General features: G+C 39.7%; 1 protein-coding gene across 1 annotated transcript in view; it reads right to left on the reverse strand.

The window, feature by feature from the left end:
• Window positions 1–20,382, reverse strand: part of AK9 (adenylate kinase 9) — a 141,820-nt gene that overhangs the window by 55,064 nt on the left and 66,374 nt on the right. Inside the window, exons 19-24 of the mRNA XM_027855923.1 lie at window positions 17,018–17,085; window positions 12,713–12,904; window positions 6,640–6,696; window positions 3,446–3,649; window positions 2,338–2,465; window positions 576–788 (exon numbers count right to left, since the gene is read on the reverse strand). Of these exons, the coding sequence (XP_027711724.1) occupies window positions 576–788; window positions 2,338–2,465; window positions 3,446–3,649; window positions 6,640–6,696; window positions 12,713–12,904; window positions 17,018–17,085 (862 nt within the window). The remainder of the gene's footprint in view (window positions 1–575; window positions 789–2,337; window positions 2,466–3,445; window positions 3,650–6,639; window positions 6,697–12,712; window positions 12,905–17,017; window positions 17,086–20,382) is intronic.

Below are 20,382 nucleotides of genomic sequence, written 5' to 3' on the forward strand. Positions count from 1 at the left end.
AAAGAAAGACACACAGAGACACAGAGAAGGACACAGAGAGAGAGACATACAGAGAGATAGAGACAGAGGGAGAGAGAGAGAGACAGAGAGACAGAGGCAGCAGGGGATAGTGGATAGAATGATATTGGAGTCAGAAGATAGGTTCCTCCTGCCTCTGACATTAGCTGTAGACCTTGAGCAATTAACTTAACCTTTTCCTGCCTTGGTTTCCTCATCTGTAAAAGGGGGATAAAAATAGCACCTACTTGCCAAGGTTGTTGTGAGGACAAAAGGAGACAATATTTGTAAAGAGCTTTGCAAACTTTAAGGTGATGTAATAGATAGAATGTGGGACGTGGAGACAGGAAGACCTGAGTTTGAACCCTATCTCCGGTACTTATTCTTTGTGTGACCCTGGACAAGTCACTTAATCTCTCTCAGTCTAAATTTTCTCTTGGTAGAAAGGGGAATAATAATAGCAACTACCTCACAGGACTGTTTTGAGGATCAGATGAGTTAACATACGTAAAGTGCTTTTCAAACCTTCAAATACTAGATAAATGCTGTCTATTATTACTATTATCATTTTTTTTAACCTTTAATGGTTCTTCATGAGCCACATAGTCTTCAGAGCTCTCCAAAAACTTCTCTCTTGCTTCAATACTTGAAAAATAGTAAACCTTTTCTCGATACTTAGCTCCGTCCTCTGGGGGACCTGGAAATAGCATAAAATTTTCTTTGAGAGCCACTGGACAAAAGTTCTTCGTGTCTCCCAAATGTCTCCTTTTCTCTTTAAGTCTTTCTTCTTCCTAGAAAGGAAAAAAGGGGAGAGCCCAAGTGTCACCGGAAGGAGCCAAAGAACATCCTCGGAGTCCCTTTTGCACTCCTACCTCCTGACACCCACCTCGGAACAAAGGGGCCAATAAAAGGTTCAGCTAGAATTGTGAGGTGACTGGAGAACATGCCATTCAGGGACTGACAGAAGGAAATAGGGTTGTTTAGCATGGAGGAGAAGACTCATTGAGGTTGGGAACATGATGGCCATCTTCAAGTATCTGAAGGACTATCAGGTCCAAGAGGGATTAGACCTTGCTCTGCTTCAATCAATCATTCAACATACTAGGTAGTGTCCTAAGAGCTAGGGATATAAATTTGAAGAATAAAACAATCCCTATTGTCAAGGGGCTTCAATTCTAATGGTGGGGGGAGGAGGGGAAACAGGACTTATACACAGAATAAATATCAAGAAAATAAATACAAAAGCACCAGCAATGGAATGGATTAGAACAGGATTCATAAAGGTGGTGTTTGAGCTGAGTCTTGAAGGAAGAGAGGAATTCTGTGAGGGGAGGGGACGAAGGAATGCAATCCAGGCAGTATAAAGTAATCAGATAACAAGCATTAAATGCCAACTCTCCAGGCAGCTAGGTGGCACAATGGATAGAATGCTGGTCCTGGAATCAGGAGGACCTGAGTTCAAATTTGACCTCTGACACTTACTAGCTGTGTGACCCTGGGCAAGTCACTTAACCCTGTTTGCCTCAGTTTCCTCATCTGTAAAATGAGCTGGAGAAGGAAATGGCAAACCAGTCCAGTATCTTTGCCAAGAAAACTCCAAAGAGGGCTACTAAGAGTCAGATACGACTGATTAACTAAACAACAATAATAATGCCTACTCTGTACCAGGCCCCATGCCAGCAAATGATCATCCACTTGAAACCTCCAGCAAAGAGAAAACTTTCATTCTCTCCTCAAGGAGTCCATTCCACTTTGGGGTAGCTATGATCATTAGGAAGTTTTCCCTTACAATCAATCTAAATCTGTCTATCTGTATGCTCTGTAGATTGTATCCTCTGGAGTCAAGCAAAACAAAAAACTCATTATCTTCCTCTCCAAGCCCTCTCCTTTTTCAAACTTTTCTTTTTCTGAAGGCACCTCCATCCTTCTAGTCTCCCAGGCTAGTTTGTTGCATCAGCATTATACCCAATGACTCCCTCGCTCTCACCTCATATATCTCAATAGTTGCCAAGTCTTGCCATTTCTGCCATTATAACATTTCTCACTTCCAACTCCTTCTCTTGAGTCACACAGAAGACTTAGCTCAGACCTTCATCTCCTCTTGCCTAGTGAACTTCAATGCCTCAAGTCTCTCCCTACTCTAGTCTTCCCTTATGGTTGCCAAAGTGATCTGAATCCACATCTATAATGAACTGGCCATTTTGACATTTTTTTCTCAAGGAATGAGATCTTCCATATAAGTGATACTGGGCAGTTCTCAGATTTCAAAATCCACCATTAGCCATGTGAATCCAGAATGAATATCAAAGGAAAATTGATAATTTAAAAAATTGTTCCTACATCTTCTTCATCTTCTTCTTGTTCATCTTCTTCTACCTCTTCTTCAGCTTCTGCCTCAGCTTGGAAGTCATCTGCTTCTTCATCAAAATCTTCCAAACCCATTTCCCATCCAATATATTTGAAAGGTCCTAGAAATATGAAGAAACAGTCACCATTTAATCTTCTCAAAAATAAGAGCTTTTCCTTTAATACAACATATATGTATGTGTATGTATGTCATTTTATCCTCACAACAGCCCAAGGAGGTAGGTGCTATTATTATCCCCATTTTACAGATGAGGAAACCGAGTCAGGCACAGGTTAAATGACTTGTTCAGGGGCACACAGCCAGGTAGTGTCTGAGGCTCACATCTTTCTGATGCTAGGCAATTTCTTTATCCATTGTGTCACCTAGGTGTTTCTGTTTCTTTCTCCAAGCCCCCCATAACCTAGCCCTCTCCTACCTTTGCAATCTTCTCACACCTTACTCCCCAACATATACTCTTCAATCCAGTAACACTGGTCTCCTGGCCATTTCATGAACAAGGCACTCCATCTCTTGACTCCAGGCATTCTCTCTGGCTGTCCCCCATGCTTGGAATGCTCTCCCTCTTTTACTCCAATTATAGACCTTCCTGACTTCCTTTAAGTCCCAACTAAAATACCACCTCCTTCAGGAAGCCTTCCCCAACCCCTCTTAATTCCTATATCCTCCTTCTGTTAATTATTTCCTATTTATCCTGTATATAGCTTGTTTTGTATGTATTTGTAGGCATGCTATCTCCTCTCACCCCACCACCATTAGATTATAAACTCGTTGAGGCCACAGACTGTCTTTTACCTCTTCATGCATCCCCAGCACTTAGCACAGGCCCTGGTATGTAGTAAGCCCTTAATAAATGTTTACTGAATTGAACTGAACTATCCCTTTAATAGATTGTAGGGTCCATGAGAGAAGAAGACTTATCTGATCGAAAGTTTGCCTACTCCCAATACCTAACAGAGTACCCTGTAGATAAAAGGGTTAATGAAAAATGTTTATGGAAAATGTGAATCTTTTAAAAAAATTCTGAAAATTGTTTCTTCTGCAATATAAATACAGATCTTTAAACAACATTACAATACTTACTGTCCATAGCCTCAACTACTTGCTGAAGTAGATACTCTGGAGTTTTCTCAGCAACCTCCAATTTTAATATCTGAACCAAAGGTGATTCAGCAATCACTGCCTCTAAGACTTTCCAACTATTTGTGAAATTTCTAAGAAAGTCTTTCATTATCTCCATTTCTGGGATTTCAGGGTAACTATCTTCTGAATATTCAGGCAATATTTCTGAGTGGAAAAAAAAAGACAAAATTAAAAATTTTTTGCCAGTTTAATAGAATTCTTTTCATTTCCCTAAATGATAACAACTCAAGTCTATGCATCCGCCATGATCCAGCAAAGTTGGTTTGCTTTTAATTCCTCCACCTCCTGCCTGGCCCCCAGGCACTGAATGCTCTGGTCTCCTCACTTCCACCATTAAATTCCCCAGGCTTTCTTCAAGAAGCCCAAATCCCACCTCCTTTCCCAATCCCCTCTGCTGCCAGTGCCTTCCCTCACTAGATCCTCTTTCATTTAAACTGTATATATCTTTTTATGGACCTACTTATTTGAATGCTATCTCCCTCAATTAGAAAATGAGCACCTTTAGGGCAGGCACTGTTTTTGCCTTTCTTTGTATCCACAGGGCTTAGCACCGTGTCTGGCACAAGAGTAAGAGATAAATAAATGCTTACTGATTAATTGGGCAGTGTAATAGTTGTAACCCCAGGCCCAAAGCCCATTGAAATGGAGGCTCTTTCCTCACTGGTAGAGATGAATTCATTGCCCTGCATGAAGGGTGGGATGGGGGTGGCAAGAGAGACCCAGCCTTCTTCAGTCTTCTTTGACACTTTCTTCAAGTTTCAAGTCACTTTGGGTACTTCTGGCTTCCAACTTTCAGAATGAAGATGGAAGAGGCCAACCTCACTTCCGGTTATTGGAGAAAAAGACTCTGGGAAGATGGGAGAAGAACTGGCAGTCTCCATCATGACCCTACCCCCAGCTTGCTATAGTAGAGACCTGGAAGAGTTTCCTTTTATATAAGATCTGGGATTCTCAAGGTGATAGCATTTAGAACTTTAGTGGAGATGACTACAAATTCTTCCAAAATAAAATTTTGAAAAGAAATCTTCAGAAGTCAGATGATGATGGATCTTTATTGGGGGCAAGGAATATATTTCTACAGACCCACTGCCAGTAGGCCTATGGTGAGGGAGGCAATAGCAGGTCTGTTACAAGACTGATGTTGTCCAAGGGAATGATTCATTTGAAAAGCTAGAGAAAGGTGGTCAGCCAATAAGCATTTATTAATAGCTTACAATGTATTGTGCTAAGTAATGAGTATGCAAAGAGAAACAAAAACCCTACAAAAAAACCCACACCTGTACCTGTTCAAGGAGAACACATTCTAAAATGGGAGACAACATGCAAGTAACTATTTACAGATAAGATATAAATAGAATTGATGGAAGGTAATTTCAGAATAAAGGTATTAACAACAGGGGAAATCTTCCAGGAGGTATAGGTTAAGCTGAGTCTTTTTTTTTTTAAAAGGCAATTAGGGTTAAGTGACTTGCCCAGGGTCACACAGTTAGTAAGTGACAAGTGTTTGGTCCGAGGCCGGATTTGAACTCGGGTCTTCCTGACTTCAGGGCCAATGCTCTACCCACTGGGCCACCTTGCTGCCCCAGTTAAGCTGAGTCTTAAAATAAACTAGAAAAGTTAAGAGGCAGATGCAAGGATGGAGAACATTCCAGGCATGGGACTGTTGGATTTTTCTGTACAAAACCAGAGAGACAAGAGATAGAGTGTTGTCAATTAGGAACAATGAATAGGCCAGTGTAACTAGACCATAAAGTGTGTGGAAAAGATTGGAAAAGTAGGAAAGGCTTTGTCTGGGACAGATCTGGTCAGGGTTCCTAATCTGGAGTTAGAAGAAGGATTGCTGTTGTTGTTTGTCCTTCATTCTCGAAGAGGACCTATGACATCAGGAGGATGATGTCTTGACTTGCAATGTATTGGATTGAAGTGAGGCAGGGCTGTGCAAAGTCATCAGCCTCACTCTCTCCTTCAGAGTCATTCGGAATTCCCATGGCAAGACACAGGTCAGGAAGACGGGCGATGGCCTCTAATGCCGTGGGAGACCTTGGCCTTTTTAAGCTAAAGTCTTTCCCGGATCTCTGTTTTGTCTGTTGGGTGCTGATCCATTCAGTGACTAAAGGATAGGTAAGAATTGAGGCAAAAGATGGCCCAGTTTGCCTTCTCAAAAGAATCAATTGGGACAGCTAGATGGTACAGTGGATAGAGCACTGGCCCTGGAGTCAGGAGGACCTGAGTTCAAATCTGACCTCAGGCACATAACATTTACTAGCTGTGTGACCCTGGGCAAGTTACTTAATCCCATCGACTAGAAAAAAAAAAAAAAAAAAAAAAAAAGAATCAATCTGGGAGGGCTGAGACAAGACAGAAGAAAATAAGAATGAGCAATGCCCAGTTTCTGGAATGTTTTCATATAGAATCAGGATTAAGAACTTAGGAGATTCTCTTTTATTTACTGTTTTCAACCTCACCCCCTCCTCCAAACCATCACCACAACCACAAAAGACAAAGATGATGATGATGATGATGATGATGATGATGACATCAGGTTGTGTGGGTTGTTTCCAAAGAGCAGCACAAAAGATAAGGGTTGGAAAAGCCTGTGTCCTCTCCTGTAGACAAAGCTGTGTGGCAGAAATTCTGGCTTCAAAGAGAAAGGATGTAACAAGAAACCTATAATGGAGGTACCAGTAAAGCCAAGTCTTAGGGTTTGCTAGTAGAAAAAAATAAGAGCCATGGAATCCATTGTGGTACAATAGGTTTGGTGTCTCACCCAGGAACAACTCCCTGGGAAGACTCATGCCCATATTAATAACGTACTCTTTTCTGTAGGAATATAGTTTTTAAAAATTGAAATATCATTATTATTTTCCCAGCTAACGAAATTGGGAGGGGGGAGTAAGGACAAAATAAAACATTTTGATGGAACTGGAAAATAAAATTCATTTCAAAACACTTGTGTGTGTGTATGTGTGTGTGTGTATATGTGTGTGTGTGTGTGTAGAGGAGGTATTTATAAAAAATGACATATCATGTGGTATTAGAGAAATAAACTAAAAGACAGGTAGCAACCTAGGATGTACTACTGCTTCTTTGTAAGGAAAAAGGAGGAAGAACTACAGTGTGACCTTTGATCTAACCTTTTAATGGATCAGTCTCTCCTAAAACCTCTTCCACTACTGTCAAGGGTGATGGTTCTTTTAAAAGAGAAGAAGTAGCTGTTAAAAAAAAAAGAAAACTATTTGTTAATGCTTTGTATTGTTATATTTGTATTTCAATAATAATAGTAATCTTAATGAATTGTTTATAACAATTTATTACTGAAAGATGCAGCATGACTCCCTGGCTGCTCCCCTCTCCCCACCCCAGAGCAGGTAGGATGATTGTGTTAGTGTATCTGCTGTAGTTGCAGGCAATTGCCTCCTGGTGCAGTTTGGATTTCTTCCTCTGAAAACTGCCTGTTCACGTTCTTAGACCACTTATCAATTGCGGGATGGCTTTTATAATAAATCTTATTGATTATAGCCTTGTGTCTGGGTTTTCACCTCTTCCTCTCTCTCCAGCAGATGCTGGTTTACCACATAATCACTCATTTGGAGAGGATTTTCTTGCTGCCAAGTATAGGAAGTATAATGGGTGGAAGGAACTGATTGAGTGTTTTTTCATTTTAAAACTCCTATAAAGAGCCCACATTCAAATAGCTTCAGTGAGTAGTGCCAACGTGAAGACAATTTCTTGGCTTGTTTAAAAAAGGACACAGGAATTTTACAGAGCAGCAAACGAAGCCCACTACCTAAAATACAAAAAGAGAACAGGGCCTACGATGGTGCTGTTTTTTTGTTGTTGTTGTTGTTCAGTCATTTTCAGTCATGTCCAACTCTTCACGACCCCATTTGGGGTTTTCTTGGCAAAGATACTAGAGTAGTTTGCCACTTTCTTCTCCAGCTCATTTTACATGAGGAAATTGAGGCCAACAGGGTTAAGTGACTTGCCCAGGGCCACACTGCAACAAGTATCTGATGCCAAATTTGAACTCATGTCTTCCTGAGTCCAGTTCTGGCACTCTATATCCTGTACCACCTAGCTGTCCACATAGCATATAGTAGGTGCTTAATAAATCCTTGTTGACTAGAATGTAATCTCTTTGAGGTCAAGGGCTATGTTATAAATTTTTTTATTACCCCCTCCCTCCCATCCAGTACTGTGTTTCACACATAATAGGTACTTAACAAGTCTATTGAATTGAAAAAAAAAAACAGTGCTATATGAATTCAAGGTGAGAGAGAGCACTTTTGACTGGAATAATCAATGAAAGCTAGATGGGAAAAGTGTTGATGCATTTGTGAGGGCAAGAAGAAACAATATTCTAAACAATAGAATGTATATGTAGTTTCTCAGAGCATATTTAGTCCCCCATCTAATTTCATTCAGATTCTGGGCATCTGAATTAATTTTAGTTTAGGGAAACAGATGTTATTATGATTGTTATGATAATGACTTTTGTACAAATGTTGTGGGGGCATGGTGTAACAATAACAATAATAATAATAACAACAGCCAATAGTAATATGCTGCTTTATGGTTTGCAAAGTACTTTGTATTTTCTCATTTGAGTCTTCCAAGAAGCCTGTGAAATGAGAATTCTATGATTGTGCCCCTCTGGTATTCCTAGTAATAAATTTCTTGGTCTAGGAACCAAGAAAGAACCAATTTTTATTAAATTTATTTCTACAGTTAACCTTATGGCAATGGCCTCTTTTTTTCTTCATTTATTTATTCAAGCTGAGTTGAAAAATTGATGACATCAGTTAAAATCCACTTTCTTAAAATTCCTATGATCAGTTTGCACAGATGCTTTATGCATAGCTAATTGAAGAAAAATCAGACCCAAATAAAATGTACATGAAAGAGTAAGTTCAAGGTCCCTAAAGGTTTGGTTGGCTGCAAGTGCTTAGGGAAAGTGTGTGACTAATAGCTAGATGCAAGTTTTCCATTTTTGTAGTAGGCTGCTTTTCTCTGACCCCTACTTAGTCTTCTGCCCTGTTAATCTTATCATCCCTATTCAGCATTGTGGGCTCTGTACTTAGCTCCTCCAACCTTAAATTCTGGCTTGTGTCCTGGCTATGCTCTCTTGGCCAACATGTTGCTTTAGTCCCTTCATTGTCCTATGTGGTGGAACCCATCAGTTTGCAGCTTGCTTGTAGACTATGGGCTCTCTAGAACTTGCTGTATCTCTTGAACCTAGCTATCAGCTGTGGGCTTCTCTGTGGCCCAGATTGAGGCCACTGCTGACCTCTGCTGGCCAAGGTGAAATCTTTGCGAATTGAACCAATGAACTCTGTGTTCTGGAGCTATGTCGTGGGTCATGTCAAGTACAAACCAATACCTTCCACCCTACCTTCTCCGCTTTTTACCCTTCCTTCCTCCCGGCCTTCCAACCTCCATTGCCGAATGGAATTAATAACTGTGGTCCTCACATCTTGCAGGCCCAAAACATGGCTGCTAAGAGAGATATATCTTAGAGATAAGAGAAAATATCACTCTGACGGGGAAGATTAGACAACTGTCTATGGCAAACCCTGTCTTCTGGGTTTGACCTGTATTCTTGGTTTAGGTGATTCATTCCGTCTAATTCCAGGACAGGGGGGTCACCTAAGTTACACTGTCCTTGGTCTAATATCTTCCTAGTCTCTAAGTCTCTCTGATTAAGTTTTCTGGGAGTAGAGAAACTTCACAGCTTCTTGGCTGAATCAGGTAATGTTATCCTAGGCTGAGTACAAAGTGTCCAGACAGCAATAAAAACAGGCATTTATTAATTGCTTACTATGTGGCAGGCACTGAGCTAAGGGCTAGGGATGTACAAGGAAAGGCAAATCATACCCTTGATGAATTCAAATCACTGGATGTGGACAAACTCCATCCAAGGGCATCATAAGAATTGGCAGCGATCACTGGTAAGTGCTCTTAGGGGTGACAACAAAGCCATCAAACTATAGGCCAGTGATCTTGCCTTTAATTTTTGGCATAATACTAAAACATACTATTATAGGAATGGCTTGGGAAGATTTAGACAAAGAAAACAGAAATCACTAACAACCAACATGGCTTCCTTAAGTACAAGTCATGTCAGGTTAACCTTATTTTCTTTTTTCAACAGGGTAACCAGATTAGTAAACCAGGGGATGCTGTATATGTCATAGACTCAGATTTCAACTAAATGTTAGTCAAAGTCTCCCATACCATTCTTATTGACAAGGAGCCAAGAAATGCTGTTGGTTGGTTGATCGTATGGTTATGTGATTGTATGGTTACATGGATTGTAAAGGGTTGAAGAACTAGCCCCAAAGAGTAATCATCAATAGGTAATGTCAACCTGAACAGAGATCTGTAATAAAGAGTCCTCATGATCTCTCCTTGGTTTGTGTTGTTCAGTAGATTTTTATCAGGGGCTTGAATGAAACAATAGAAGGTATGCTGGTCAAATCTATTTCATTCAGTTGGTTTTCAGTCATGTCTGACTCTTGGCAAAGGTACTGGAGTGGTTTGTCATTTCCTTCTCCAGATCATCTGACAGATGAGGAAAGTGTGGTAAATTGAAGCATATCCAACATATTGGATGACAGAGTCTGGAACCAAAAAATATAGTTGACAGAGCATGATGGGCTGAATCTAATGAGATAAAAAATAATAAAGATATGTGTAAAATTCCAAATGTGATGTTCAAAAATCAGCTTCACAAATAAATACAGGATGAGGGAGATGTGCCAAAATAGCAGGGTTTTTTTTTTTTTAAGTACAATTCAGGGTCAAAATGAGTTGGCAATGTGATATATGGCAATTCAATCAGTCAGCTAATAAGTATTTATTTAGCACCTACTATGTGCCAGGCACTGTGCAAAGCCCTGTTATTACAACCCAAAGATGGAGAGGATTGGTCAGGATTGCAGCCAAGACCTCAATGAATCTGTTAAGATCATAGTACTGTGCATACTGGTCAATGTCATGGTTTCTTCTAGCTCTGTGGGTCTAATTCCAAGGCGGTGAGAGATGATTAGGCTCTTTTGCTTATTTTGGTTACTTAGCAGCAAATGCTTTACAAGTGAATAAATGTGGCAAGCATTAGCTCCATGCCAGTAATAGTGAAAGCCAAACCCAATGGACAAACTCATGTATACTTTGAGGGTATTTATGGAAGGATGTGAGTAATTGCAGGGGATGAGTTAAGCCAGCCTGATCCTAGATGAGTAACAAATACAGGAAGTGTTCCCTTGGAAGTTGCTTCTGGATGATATGCATCTTTATTTATTTTTTTAATTTAAAAAAAATGTTTTATTTTTAGGCAATTGGGATTAAGTGACTTGCCCACGGTCACACAGCTAGTAAGTGTCAAGTGTTTGGTCTGAGGCTAGATACGAACTCAGGTCCTCCCAACTCTAAGGCCAGTGCTCTATCCACTGTGCCACCTAGCTGCCCCCAATGTGCATGTTTTTAAACCAGACTTCATGCCAATAAAAAGTTATCAATATCCCTGGGATGGGTCTTTAGCAGTGATACAATTTGACGCTGGACTGTTCTTGCTGACTGAGAAAAAGTTCTGCTCTTACATTTTTTCTCAATACTGCTCCTGAGATGTTCTTGAAAATTTAAGAGTGTTAATTGTCCAGGACACACACATGAAATCATGAATAGTCTTTCTGGCACTCATGGCTGTTTTTTTTTTTTAACTTTTTTTCTTTTTTTGAGGCAATCAGGGTTAAGTACATTGCCCAGGGTCACACAGCTAGTAAGTGTCTGAGGCCATATTTGAACTCAGGTCCTCCTGATTCCAGGATCCACTGCACCTAGCTGCCCCCTCACGATTGGTTTTTGAGGCAACTTGACCTTGGCACATTTTCAAGACCTTCAGAGGCCTTCTTTTGATATAGCTACTTGCTGTCTGGGAGAAACAAGTCATGGGCTAGTTCTTATTGTGTGCCTAGAGATGACAGATGGCCAATGATATTAGGAGGTGATAGTTACCTCAGGATGGGTAGTCTACACAGCTTAGATTCTAATAAATTTCCTGAGAATGAGCAGACAGAAGCTACTGTTATGCTAGCGTGGAAGAGCAGAGACTTTTTCAGAAGTTACAAGAAAAAAAGAAACCTGTTAAACTTTTAGCACAAAAATTTATGAGGTTATATGCAGCTATGCTCCAATGAGCCGGCTAGCTAGTGAGGTGGATAGAGCACTGTGCTTGGAATCAGAAAGATTCATCTTCCTGAGTTCAAATCTGGACTCAGGAACTTATAAGCTATGCGACCCTGGGCAAGTCATTTAACCCTGTTTGCTTCAGTTTCTTCATCTGTAAAATGAGCCGGAGAAGGAAATGGCAAACCACTCCAGTATCTTTGCCAAGAAAACCCCAAATGGGGTCAGGAAGAGTAGGACACAACTGAAAGGACGAAACAACGATGACAATTTCCTGATTCCAGGTAAAATAGGGATAATAACAGAACTGTTTCCTAGGGTTGTTGTGAGGATCAAATGAAATGACTTTGCAAACCTTAAAGCACTATCTCAATCCTAGCTTTCATGATGATGATGATGATGATGATGTCCATGAAGCCTCCCTAGCTCTTAGTCATTGAGGTCACACCAGTAGGGGCTACATACTTTCAACATCCAGAAATGTAATGTCAGGTATTTCTTAGTGATGCCTGAATTACAACTGCCAGGCAGGCCACTATTCTAACCGGCTCAGCCATTGAAAAGAAATAAAAGCAAGCATGGTGTTATAATCGCTAGACCTCTGCTAGAGATACATGCGGACACACTGACCACTAACCTCTAGGATCCCTTTCCTCTAAACTTGTAGCGGTCACCAAAAGGGAACCAATCAAACGAAGTGAACAGAATAGGATTTTATCTTACTAATTTCTTAAAACTTGATTCTCTTTTGGCTGTGTTCCCCCATCCCTCTCCCCCATCGAGCTTGGGACTTTCTTGGGAGAAGAGATCTATTTCTAGTGGCAGGACCTTGTCACCTCTTGGGTATCCAGGTAAACCTGGAAAAATCCTCTTCACAAGGAATCTGAGGACAGACAGTTTGGTTGCATGTTGCTATCATTGGGTATTATGGGCCCAATCCTCCTCAGATCCAACAGTAAATCTGGTTTAAGAGAATCGGATTGGAAAGTGGCTAAAAAGGTGGGTTATTAAATACGATCTAACCTAACTCAGCCTCTGCCTCAGCCTCAGGCTCAGGCTCTGCTGTAACCTCAGACTCCTCCCCTTCAAGTCCTGGCAGCTCAGATTCCACGGTTGTCACCTCGGGCTCCTCGGTAACCTCAGCTTCCACTTCGGCCACTTCAGCCACTTCCGCCTCGTGCTCTTCCGTAGCAGCTTCAGGTTCTGATGCAGATTCTGGTTCACCTGGTTCACCTGGTTCACCTGGTTCAAGATCGTTTAGAATGAAAAAAAAAGGAAAGAGGGTTACACTTGAGTATCTTCTGCACCTTATTCAACCTAATCTGCTTCAGAATTTGTGGGGAAAGGGTTCATTTTTCTTAGCATTTTCATTTTCATTTCATTTATATGCAGATTTCAAGAAAGCAGGGCAGAAGTTATAGGGAGGCAAGCTTAGAGTAAGTATGACCTTATTCAAGGTCTGCCTTTAAGACGTAGTAGCTCGGGACTCTGGACGAGTCATTTCACTTAGTGCCACGTACTGTTCTCTGACACTATAAGCCCTGGAGCAGGTGCTGGTGTGCATTAGGGTGGACCAACTCTGGGATTTTGTGATTTAAAATGATGAGCTTGGCCCAAATCATACAATCTTAAGTTTCCACACCAGGAGTTCTCTATACTGGAGAAACCATAGGTCCAGACCAAATATATATATGTACACATGTGCACACACGGACACAGATACACACACACAGCATGCTCCACAACACTTCCCAAACCATCCCCTTCTTCCATTCATATCCACCACCCTAGATCAGGTTCTCATCACCTTTTGTTTGAGTGCATTATTTCAATAGACTGCTGACTTGGGTCTTTCCTCACTCCAAGGCATCCTCCATATAGCCACCTGAGTGATTTTCCTAAAGCATAGATCTAACCATATAAACTTAATGGCTCCCTCTAGGACCAAACAGAAACTCCTCTGTTGGACATTTAAAGTTCTTCACAATTTGGACCCTTCTTATCCGTCCAGTTTCCTTAAATATTACTCTTCCCTGTTCTCTACAGTCTAGCCATATGGACCTACTTGCTTGTCTCAGAGATGCTGCTTCATCTACATCTCTGTGCTTTTCTACTGGATGAACCCCACACCTGGAATTCTTTCCCTCTTGACCTCCACCTATTGGAACATTCCTGTTTTCCTTTAAGACTCAGATCAAGAACCATTTTCAACAGGAGGCCTTTCTTGCTCACCCTAGATGCTGGAATGCCTTTTCTTCTAATGTTACCTTGTATCTACTGTGTGTGCGTGTATGTATGTATGTGTGTATGTATGTAATTATGTATTTATACATTATACACACACACACACTGTAGAAACAAGATAACACTAGAAGAAAAGGCAAACCAGCATATGTATATATACATATATATAGTATGTATATATACACCTATATAAAAACACAATATACATATACACACACATATATACATACATATGTATACACACACACACATATATACATATATATATATACACATATACAGATATATGTACCTGTTCTTTTCTCCTCCCCCATCCCCCAACCCTTCTTTTAGAACATGATGTGAACTAGAGGGCAAGAAATATTTCAGCTTTGTCTTTGTATCCCTGGCAATGATGATAGTGTCTAGAAAATAGCAGGTACTGCTAGATGAAAAACACGTCAAAAATAATTAAATAAAACTTATTTTGGATATGCTCTTTTTGCAAAATAAAAGCATGAGAAATTGCAGTAAGGTATATAGAAATTAGGTCTGAGGTCTTCCCTTTAAATCACAGAGTCACAGAAGCTAGGAGATGGAAGAGCCTTCAGAGCGATGAAGGGAAAGTGACAGGAACAAGCATTTATTAATTACCTACTATGTGCCAGGTACTTTATAAATATTACCTCATTTGATCCTCACAATAATCCTGTGAGGAAAGTGCGAATATTTATCCTCATTATATAGCTGAGGAAACTTGAGACAGACAAAGGTTAAGTGACTTGCCCAGGGTCACACAGCTAGTAATTGTCTGAGGCCAAATTTGAACTCAGGTCTTCCTGACTCCAGGCCTAGTGCTCCATCCACTGCACCACCAGGTGCCACTAATGGCCTTCTAGTGCAACCTCCACCTGTCCTCAAACATGAAACTCTTCAGAAGACATCACCTGATGTATTTTCCCCTGTTGCTTTCCTTCCTAGACTTTCAATAAATTTCAGTGAATTTCAGAGAACTATATTTAATATATATATTTTAGTATATAATATACTACATTATATAATATGCTATAATATATAATATGCTATAGTATATATTTAGTGTATATATACATATACATATATATATATATAGAGAGAGAGAGAGAGAGAGAAAGAGAAAGAGAAAGAGAGAGAGAGAAATGTTATTGAGTACAATTCCAAAGAACAAAGAACATGGCAGGCATTTGCTCTGTTAAGTAATTGCTGTTACATGGTACTATGAGAGGTAGCAAAAAACTCAACTATCTAAGGTCATACAATAAACATTTTAGAGACTTGTTTTTATTCGGAATTTTGCTAAATGTTTTGTTATAAAGCGTTAGACATTGTCCCCTTTGTTGCATTTTTTTCATTATCAAAGACATGACAGTGGCAGAGGTCAACATGTGATGCATATACAGGCACTGTTTATGAATTCATAGATTTTAGACCAGAAGGACCCATAGATACCATTTAATCTGACCCTTTATTTTAAAGATAAGGAAACAGATGCCCAGAGAATTTCAGTGACTTGTCTAACATTACTGGTCCAATAAGTAGCTGAGCAAGGGCTAACGAAGAGTACTCAAGTCTCCTTTTCACTCCATAAGTGTGTGGAATTGTGAATTGGTACAGGACAGTACTCGACTGTCTTCTTTTGGGAGGTAGCTAATTTCTTATTCCGTCTGCCCTATTCAACAGCTCCTTTCTCCTAACCTCAGTTTAAAGATAGGCAATATTTAATTTCAGACGAAAGCAAAGCACCAATCCAAGCTTAACTGCATGGTATTACTCCCTCCATTTGAGCTTGCCACCTACCCGGCTCACACTTTCCTTGTGGAAAGAATGTAATAAAGTATTTCTGTCTAAAAGGACTTGACTTCTCTAGTGGCTCGGTATTGGAAGGGGATTTTAAATTTACCTCCCAACTTGGATGACAGGCTCCCTTTGAATAAAAGGAAATAGAAGAAATGATTTGCTGTGATATTTGCTAGCTTACGTGCTGTCAGATGATTGAAAATTGGCTCTAACATGTACATTCATAAGATCCGGCTGGGATAGTGGCCCATGCTTGTAATCCCTGCTACTAGGGAGGCTGAGCTTGAGCTCATGAGTTCTGAGCTGCCAGTGTCCCCAAGAAGTCTGTTATCGAGGCTGCCTGAGGAGAGGCGAATGGAGCAAGTCAAAGCTTCTTTGCCCATTAGCAGCAAGGCTAGACCTGTAAGTGACTACGGTGAGTGACTATTTTGCTTCCAGCCTGGGCAAGATAGGAAGATCCAGTTTCAAAAAAAAGAAAAAAAGACAAAACAAAAAACCCATAAGATCATAGATTTAGAACTGGAAAGGACCTTAGGAGTCACAGTACAACTCCTTTCTGTCTGCTTCAGTTTTTTCAACTGTAAAATGGGGATCATAACAGCAACTTCCTCCCACGGTTTGTGAGGATCAACCAAGATAATATTTATAAAATACTTAGTACAGTTCCTGGCACATGGTGGGTGCTAGAAAAATTCTAGTTATTATTATGCTTGTTATTTAAGACACATGGCCTATGGGTAACATAACCAGTGATAGCAAAGGAGGCCTTTTGAATCTTTGAATATTTCTGGCAGAATATAGCTTGTTCTCACTCTCACTTTAGTTTGTGATCTAATCAAACTTGTTTACTCTATCTTACCCCAAAAGTTCTATCTATGTTAAGAAAAGAATCATAGCTTACATTTATAACTTTTTTGAACTTTTGAACTTTTATTTTGAACATTGGTCTACCAAAAGCCTTATATACACTATCTCCTTACCTAAAAGCAGCTTCCTGAGGTAGGTAGTGTAAATACTATCACCCCCATTTTATTAATAAAGAAGTCCAGGGTCAGAGAGGTGAAGGGATTTTTCCAGACTCACACACCTACTAAGTGGAAGAGCCAGGACTCAAACCTACCTGGATGCAGTCTATGAAGTGTCTTTAGGTACCAGGTGTATGCAATGTGAATCACAGAGGTCGACCCTAACCACAGGTTCCTTCACTTCTTTTGAATCATACAAAATAACACAATACAAAATCATATTATATTGAACAATTATGCTTGCCTTCAGTTTTCTCATTCTCCTTTGTCTTACTATCATCTTCAAATTTAACTGTTAGTTCATCTAGTTTTCTGAAATGAGAATTTTCCAAAATGAATATCTTTGCAATTTCGTAACTTTAAACTTACACAGGCAGAATTAGAGACTTTCTTTCTTTTATAATGCTTTCTATCTCTTTCATTACTTTTGACTCCTTTATGTAGCCTATACCCAAGACTATTTAAACTTCAGTGTTTAATTATGTTCTATAACGGTACCAGTAAATTTTCTGTTCTGTTGGAAGGAGTATCATCACCTTAAGCTCTAAAGAAGTTTCTGAATTGGAGTTTGAACAATGTGCACAAGGTGGGAGAATTTGCCCCAAATCTATGATTCTATAATGTGATCCAATGTAAAGGGATATGAAAGCATTTGTGGAATATAGGAATATTCCCTATTTGTGGAATAGGGGTTACAGCTAAGGCTAGGCAGATTCTGCTTGCAGAATGAAGGAGAGACTCAGCTGGATTCTTTGGGGAGCAAAGAGAGAGAAGAGGTCTAAAGTGGGCCCTGAGCTACAAGCCTGGCTTAGGGTTTGGGAGATATAACTGACAGTTTCCCCATCCCTGTCTTCTTTTCCCCCAACCTTGTTTTCTAAGTTGGTTTTCTAAGTGGTGAAAGCCATGATCCTGGGCTCCCCATAGAAATGAAGAGGAGCTCATGTGGGGTCAGTGGGCATACGAACCATCTGAGGCCTACACCATGGAGGCTAGGCCCCTGCTTCTACCCCTCCCTATAGTATTATCTAGTTTGGAGCTAGGGTAGACTTTACTCACTCTCCCTGTGTATGAGGCTGGTGCTGTGGAAGGACCAGTGCCCCTGTGTCAGCCTTGGCTACACATCAGAAGACCTAGTTTCAACAACCTGGGTTGATATATTCAATTGGCACCAATACGAGAAATAATTCTGTCAAAACTTGCTTCTGGGAGTGAAAAGACAAGCCAAGATCAAGAAAGGGAATTCTTTTCCCTTCCTTGACTTTTGGCTGGAATATTTATCTTCACAGTCTACTCATTCTGGAAAATAATTCAGAACTGTATCCTCAAAGTCACTAAAATGTACATATTCATTACACAGCATTACCTCTACAATGCAGAGAAATTAAAGAAAGAAGAAAAGGACCCATGTGAACAAAAATATTTATAGCAGCTCTTCTTTAGAGTGGCAAAGAAGTAGAAATTAAGGTATTGTCAATCAATTGGGGAATGGCTGAATAAATTATGCTATGTGAATGTGACAGAATATTATAATGCCATAAGAACTGATGAAAAGGACAGCACAAACAGTACTAATGGAAAAAACTAAGATCTTGTTGGAAGACAGACATTGGTGGGTACACCAAGGCCTAAGTAGTGGCTCAAGATAAATCTCCCAATGGAAAGTAGCTGCATCCTAGCTCCATCTTCTCCTTCTCACCTCATCCCTTCCCCAAGATAAGGGTGGCTTGGGCCTACAGGCTTTGGGGAAATGAACACTTTATTACTGTGCTGGCAACAGCATTCTATTGTATGTTGCAACTATGAAAATATGAAATATCAAGCCATCTTCCAAAGTTGTGGATGTGGATGTGCCTTTACCCCCAATATCAGTGTTATTTTAACCATCTTCTTCTGAAGGCCAACACTGAGACAACAGCCTGGGATGTATGTGAGTTATGAATTTGGTATGGTAATTAATGATTTTGATGATAGAGTTTTGCTATGGTTTTACTTGAAATGTTTTCTTCCCTTCTGGATTAAACAGTGTTTTAAATGTACCATAGAGACCTGGGAGAGGTCCATTTGTGCATCACAATTGGGGTGGTGGGGTAGAGCCTGTTCAAACTGACTCTCAAGAGATGATTGTTAAGTTTTCAGTGTGAGTGTTACACCTTGGAAATTGGCATATGTTACAAATTAAGGCTTCATTTATTATTTTGTTGATTGTTTAGACTTAAGAAAGTGATGGAGAAAATATTAATAATGCAAATTAAACTTAAACCTGTTAGGTATACTTTTTTTTTTGAGAAGAGCTGATTGTTAAACATTTGCCAGCATACTCCTGAACATCTTTGAACCTTTTCAGGGTCTGTGCACCTTTCCTTCTAACATGATAAGGGGTGGAAGGTGAATGCAGAGGAATGAGAAGTAAAGAGTATGCAGAATGACCCATTCTAGCTTGCCAACATGTTGACTATTCCTCATGGTGGTTCATAGAAAGAACTCTTTGTTCTTGACATCCACTCATATTAATAGACTTCAAACAGAATTTTGTACCTCTTCAGCAAGATATAACTAAACCCTGCCAGAAACTGACTGATTGAATTTTCTGATGTCTCCTAGAAATGGAAATACTGTCTGTTGAGCCAATGGATTATTATATCTACATCTATTTATCTATAGATATACATAGATATATATCTATATAGATGCAGATATATACATAATCCCACAACATAATTATTTTTATTTTTGTGATTGTTAATTTCCCCTTTCCTCTTCAAAGAGTCCCACCTTCCTTCTATAGTTCTCTAGGCTCATATAACACCATCTTACGGTCTGTGTAACATTTTTCCCCAAATGAAAAAAAAAATTGGGGCTGTAAGGGAAAGAAGTCCTTCCTCTTCCCCATATATGGGTGATCACTTCCTTTTTCACCTCAGAGACCCTTTCAGGCATCCAACCTCATGGTACAAGCTCAATGGCTGGGATTTGGACTCTAGTCCAAAGAGAAAACGTATTTGGTCTGTTAGACAAACAGCCCATAAGTAGTCATCAGACCTTCACAGTCTGGGTAACTCATAGTAATACTAGAGGCCAAAGTTAAGTTTGATAGAACATTTCATAGCTTTCAATTTGTTGGCATAGCTTTTGAGAGCCTACAGTCACCTCCATGCTAAAATGAACCATCAGAAGACATATGTGTATATGCACATAAACTTAGGTATGTGGATACTTCCTCTCTACTTCCTGTCTTTCTAGACTGCAGATTTTAGTATGCAATGTTATTTTAGGGATAGCTAAATTAGTAAAAAGAAATCCAACTTACTGTTCCTCCTACCAAGAGCCTCTTCAGGGTTGGTTCTTGGGTGAAAGACATAACTGTGATACTAACTGATAGGATAGTCACAACTTCTGCCTTAAAGATGTGAAAAGTACTTAGAAAAGTTACAGTTTTTTAAAAAAATTAATTAGGATTTGTGCTAACTAGTACATAGCTATTTTGCATTATAAAAAACTCACCAATAGGAAGTAGCAACATCAATTGAATAGCTATAATATGTTATTAAATGTTTATTCAATATCTTTCTTAATATTAAAAATAGGCTTATTAATGTATAATACCAAATA

Source organism: Vombatus ursinus, unplaced genomic scaffold (genome assembly GCF_900497805.2).
Source record: "Vombatus ursinus unplaced genomic scaffold, bare-nosed wombat genome assembly UNPS02000582.1, whole genome shotgun sequence".
NCBI lineage: Eukaryota > Metazoa > Chordata > Mammalia > Diprotodontia > Vombatidae > Vombatus > Vombatus ursinus.